At 43.9% G+C, this 5,759-nt stretch overlaps 1 protein-coding gene across 1 annotated transcript; it reads left to right on the top strand.

Moving 5' to 3' along the window:
• Positions 1–1,826: 1,826 nt before the first annotated feature.
• Positions 1,827–5,492, top strand: ZSCAN21 (zinc finger and SCAN domain containing 21; the record flags this gene model as incomplete). The annotated part of the gene is made up of 4 exons (XM_084250170.1): positions 1,827–2,210; positions 2,496–2,685; positions 4,650–4,850; positions 4,933–5,492. The coding sequence occupies 4 exons, from the start codon at positions 1,827–1,829 to the stop codon at positions 5,490–5,492; spliced, it is 1,335 nt and encodes a 444-aa protein (XP_084106296.1).
• Between the last annotated feature and the right edge of the window lie 267 nt (positions 5,493–5,759).

Below are 5,759 nucleotides of genomic sequence, written 5' to 3'. Positions count from 1 at the left end.
CTGTCTTCAGCTTTAAGAAACCATATTATCGGGCCTCCCCGGTGGCGCAGTGGTGGCTCAGTGGTTGAGCGCTGGGTTGCGAAGCTGCCCGCGGACTCTGCAGCACCGGACTCTGCAGCACCGTTGGCTCCCCGGCTGCTCCCCAGCCACCGGAGGAGGGTCCCGCATGGTGCGCAGACCTCTCCTGCCGCCCGCTGCTCCCCTCAGCACTGTACTTCGGTCCTTCTGCCTGCTCTGCTCCCCGCTCTGGCTCTGGTGAATTCTCTCACCCTCCCGCGCTTGACTGTACCCAGTGCACGTATAAAAAAAAAAAAAAGAAACCATATTATCATTTTTATGGTCTCTACTATTGTTATAATTTCATATGACAAACACACATGTAAATTATTATCTATTTGACTCCGTGCTACTGGAATTTTTATGCTCTGGATTATCCAAATCCAGTATGGGGGCATTTATGTGATATGAAAAATACAGCTTAAGGTTTGAAAACTTGCTCAGGAAGGCCAGCTACAGGCATGTATGATTAATTAATTTGTATTTTTCTTTCAGAATATCTTTATGAATGCCAATAATGATAGGCTTATTCTGTTGTCTGTTTAGTTTATTTCTGTCTTTCCCATTAACTTAAAAACCCCCATGAGGTGAGCGGGGTAGGGCTGTCTTACTCATCATTGAGACCATAACAAGCATTCAGTAAATGGTGAATGAACAGATTTTGTTATTTACTACAGGTGTTTTCTGTATTCTAATGCATTAAGTGATCAAAAATATTTGAAAAATTTAAAATTCAAGAGAAAAAATACTTTCTGTGAAAGCTAGAGGTAAAAAACATTTAAAAACTTGAAGTATGGCAGATCTTGTCCTTAAGACTACTCCCCTGGGTCTATGTAAGCATTTTTCTTTTTCTTTCTTTCTCTTTTCCCTTTATAAACTTACTGTGTGAATAGAGGGATGGGTGAATGGATGGATGATAAAAACTTGAGTATGCCCTACTTAAAATGGATCTAATGAAACTCAAAATTATATCACTAATTGTATTCAGTCACTTAAATATGCTAGTTAGTTCCAGTCCTCTAACATGACACCTGGTTACGCTGACCAAGCCAGTCATTTGATGAGTAAATTTTTAACATTGAAGTTAACAGTCTTAGGATTAGACAGACTATATTTGGTCAATAGATAGTCTGTTGAAATATCAAGAGTCATAAGCTTCTGAAACAATTTTGAGAGCAGAGTTAATTTAAAGTTAATTTTTAAATGATAATTATACTTCAAAGATTTATTTCTATCTATTTATGCATACAAGACCAGGGCTGTAGGCCAGAGGTAGGGGGATCTGGGGGAGAGGCAATGAGAGGACCTATCAGACTGGGGAACAGAACAGGCAGATGGACTGAAATACACTGCTGAAGGGAGCAGCGGGTAAGACAGGAGAGGTCTGCTGCGCCATGTGGGTTAACTCCCTGGCCAGGGATTGAGCCCAGGCCACCACAGATAGCACTGAGACCCAACTCCTGTGCAACCAGGGAGGCCCATAATAATTATACTTTTTAGAGAATGGAGACAAAGTAAAATCAAAGTAGGAGATCCTGAGCTGACTCCAGAGATTTTGAATAGTAATTTCTATATAATAGTTTTATGGTAGCCATAATTTTCACAATTTCTTGTGCTAAAAGTTTGTCTATAAAGATATTTTAAAATATTTTTTCTTTTTGGTAATTTTATGGTAACCATATTTTCTTAGGTTTAAGGTGTAGAACCAGCAACCCAGAGGAACCAATATTACTGCTATACAGAGCCCCATCTTTAGTGAGGGTGTATTGATGACCAAGGTACTGGGCATGGCTGCAGCTCTGGGTTCTAGGCCTCCTCAGGAGCAGGGGCCTGTGATTGTGAAAGTCGAGGAGAAAGGGAGGTGCCATCCTAGCCTGGAGATGTTCCGCCAGCGCTTCAGGCAATTTGGGTACAATGACACCCCCGGACCACGGGAGGCCCTGAGCCAGCTCCGGGTGCTCTGCTGTGAGTGGCTGAGGCCTGAGATCCACACAAAGGAGCAGATCCTGGAGCTGCTGGTGCTGGAGCAGTTCCTCAGCATCCTGCCCCAGGAGTTGAAGGCCTGGGTGCAGGATCACAGCCCGGAGAGTGCTGAAGAGGCCGTCACCCTCCTGGAAGATCTGGAGCAAGAACTGGATGAGCCAGGACAGCAGGTATGCTGGAAGGCTTTAGTCTGTGAGAGTGGGAGGAACACAGTCCAGGCAGGAGTGGGCTTGTCCATACAATAAGAACTGCTGGGTAGAAGTTTTCACTGAATGACACCAGGCTTCCTCTATTGTTCTTCTATTTAATACTAACCCGTAGCCTTTGGAATTAAAAGGGATGGATGTTTTTCTTTTCTTTTTCCTAGAGATTTTATATAACTCTCCTGAGATTTTCTTTCATGCTAGTCCTTAAATGGACTGTGCATAAACCAGGCCCTGCCTAATTGCTTCCAGGTCTCACCTCCAAACAAACAGAAGCCTGTGTGGGAGGAGATGTCATCTTCAGGAACAGCAAAAGGATCCCCAAGTAGCACACAGACAGAGTCTATAGATACCACTCACAAATACGAATCTTGGGGACCCCTGTACATCCAAGAGACTGGCGAAGAGCAGGATTTCACTGCAGAGCTGAGAAAGATTCAAGGTAGGGACCATCTCTCAGACCTCCGCTCAGTGCACCAGGCCTTTTAAGCAGAGTCCCCTCTCCTCTTCAGGTGCGTTTCAGACAGAATCAGAAGATGTGCTCTTAAAGGGTCCCTTAAAGTGAGTTTAATAAAGGAACTGCTTATGGAGGTGTGGACAGGTTGAATGAGCCAGGAAGAGGTAATGCATGTTCATGTTAATGGTTTACAGAATGTTAGCGTCAGCTTTGAATTATATAGAAATTGTCCCTGGTGAATTCTTTCTCAACTTCTGCCTCATTAAGCTACTTTATTTTTTTTTTATTATTATTATAGAGGCATGCTTTATTCATTTATTTGTTTGTTTGTTTGTTTGTTTGTTTTTGTTTATACATTCACTGGGCACAGTCAGAAGCATGGGAGGGTGAGAGAATTCACCAGAGCCAGAGCAGGAAGCAGAGCAGGCAGAAGGACCGAAGTACACTGCTGAGGGGAGCAGCGGGTGGCAGGAGAGGTCTGCACGCCATGTGGGACCCTCCTCCGGTGGCCGGGGAGCAGCCGGGGATCGAACCAGCGCCGCAGAGGCCGCGGGCAGCTTCGCAACCCAGAGCTCAACCGCCGCGCCACTGGGGAGGCCCCTCATTAAGCTACTTTAAACCTAACTTTTATTTATTTTATTTAATTAATTTTTATTTTTTATTGAGGTAATGTTACTTTATTTTTTAGGGATTTATTTTTATTATACAAGAACTGGGGTGTAAGCCAGAGGTGCGGGGGGTGAGAGGATTCACCAGAGACAGAGTGGGGAGGCAGATCTACTGAAATAATACTGCCGAAGGGAACAGCAAGCAAGACAGGAGAAGTCTGCTGCAACATGTGGGTCAGCTCCCCACCAGGGATCGAATCCATGCCACAGTGGCTGGGATAGCCTGACAGCACTGAAACTTCAACCTCTCACGCCCTTGCTACTTTTATTATCAAGTTATCTATTTCCCACATGTTTATGGCAACTAGAAGGGAAGTCAACTTGAAGGGAAGTCTGCATGTAGCCAAGTGATTGCTCATCATGGGGAATGAAAGGGATTTTTGCTGCTGTGTCTGCAGTCATCAGCAGGCAGGCAGCTAGTAGGGAGTGGGCCTGGAAGCAGCTGAGTATTGATCTCGGCAGAGAAAGGAAATGGATAGTGGATGGAGAGAGAAAAAGGGGCCTGGAAGAAAGCGCCATGTTGATGAGGCTCCTGTACTCCTGGAGGGTGACAGTTCTCAAAGGGATCCCTTTCCAGAGTGAATTTCTCTTCCTCCCCTTTTCTGTGTATGTGGATGCTTATATGACTTTTGAGAAGTGTGACTGCCTAGTAAGGAATACAACTTCAGTCTGATTCCAGCAGTAATGTTCCTTTATCACTAGGGTTCTGAGACATTATTATGTATGTTACAGCGTAAGAGTTAAACCCTCATTGGAGCTAAGAGCTTTCATTCACATGAAATAAGTCTCTGCAACTAGCATAAATGGACTGAATAACTTCTTTTATTGCCTTTATGTTTAGCTTTTGTGGGAACACAGATTTTGTGAGTTTACCATGAGCCCTTTTCCCCTTAATAACCTTTTTTATTCCTTAATCAACTTTAACCCTTCAGTAATCTTTCTTGCTTATTTCTTTCTGCCCAAGCACATCTCTCATTTCCTTTGCTGTTGCCCTAATATGCTTGGTTTTACCTCATGGCCCTATATATGGCCCTGTATATTCTTCTCCTGGCAGAAAAGCCACATAGTCATTTTACCAAAGCAGCCTTTTATAGGGGCTTGTGTGAAAGTGGTATGATAAGCTGAGTTGACTTACGTGGATCAATGTGCTGTTGTGACCTGTCATGGGAAGTAATGGGCATCCTTCTAAACCATTTATATAACCTGATGATTGTATTGCCCCTTTAAGTTTCTTCTCAGCAGGAAATAACTGACATGTCGTTATTCTACTTACTGTTTCAGATTGTAAATCGAGCACCCAGAATGAGGAATCAGCAGATAAGCAGGAAAGTTCTGGAGAATCTCATGCAGAAGGATTCCAGAGGGATATTGTTCCCATGAGTATTGCCAGTAAGTGTGAGGCCAGGTTAGAAAGGCAGTGGGTAAACCTTGAAAAGGAAAGAGGAACAAAAACCCCTCTACAAGACACAGGTTCCAAGAAAGGTAGAGAATTAATTTCTACTAAACCAACCCCAGGAGAGAAACGTTACATCTGTGCTGAGTGTGGAAAAGCCTTTAGTAATAGTTCAAATCTTACTAAACACCGGAGAACACACACTGGGGAGAAACCTTACGTATGCACCAAATGTGGGAAAGCTTTCAGCCATAGCTCAAACCTTACCCTTCACTACAGAACACATTTGGTGGACCGGCCCTATGACTGTAAGTGTGGAAAAGCTTTCGGTCAGAGCTCAGACCTCCTTAAACATCAGCGAATGCACACTGAAGAGGCACCATATCAGTGTAAAGATTGTGGAAAAGCTTTCAGTGGCAAAGGCAGTCTCATTCGACACTATCGAATACACACTGGGGAGAAGCCTTACCAGTGCAATGAATGTGGGAAGAGCTTTAGTCAGCACGCAGGTCTTAGTTCTCATCAGAGACTCCACACTGGGGAAAAGCCATATAAATGTAAGGAGTGTGGGAAAGCCTTCAACCACAGCTCCAATTTTAATAAACATCATAGAATTCATACTGGTGAGAAGCCCTATTGGTGTAATAATTGTGGGAAAACCTTCTGTAGTAAGTCAAATCTTTCCAAGCATCAGAGAGTCCACACTGGAGAGGGAGAGGCTCTTTAATTGAAATATGCATTCTGTGTTTTTGTTTTTTAAACTTTAGAATATGAATGATAAGGAGAAGCCCAGTAATTGTGACTTAAACCCTGGTGGTAGATTTTGTTTCACTTGACATCAAGGAATGTCTGAGGAATGAGAGCTCAGGGCTCTGAGCACCTCAGTAGGAGGGAGGTGCTGGATTTCCTGACAGGTCTGTGGGTTCCTCACTCTCCTCCTAGCTGGGGCAGGTTCCCCTCACCACACTTCCAGTCCTATAAATCATGCTGCCACTGCC

Source organism: Talpa europaea, assembly GCF_964194135.1.
Source record: "Talpa europaea genome assembly, chromosome: 12".
In the NCBI taxonomy this organism is placed as follows: Eukaryota; Metazoa; Chordata; class Mammalia; order Eulipotyphla; family Talpidae; genus Talpa; species Talpa europaea.
Note: the sequence above shows the minus strand (reverse complement) of the source record. Positions and strands in the feature narration are given on the sequence as shown.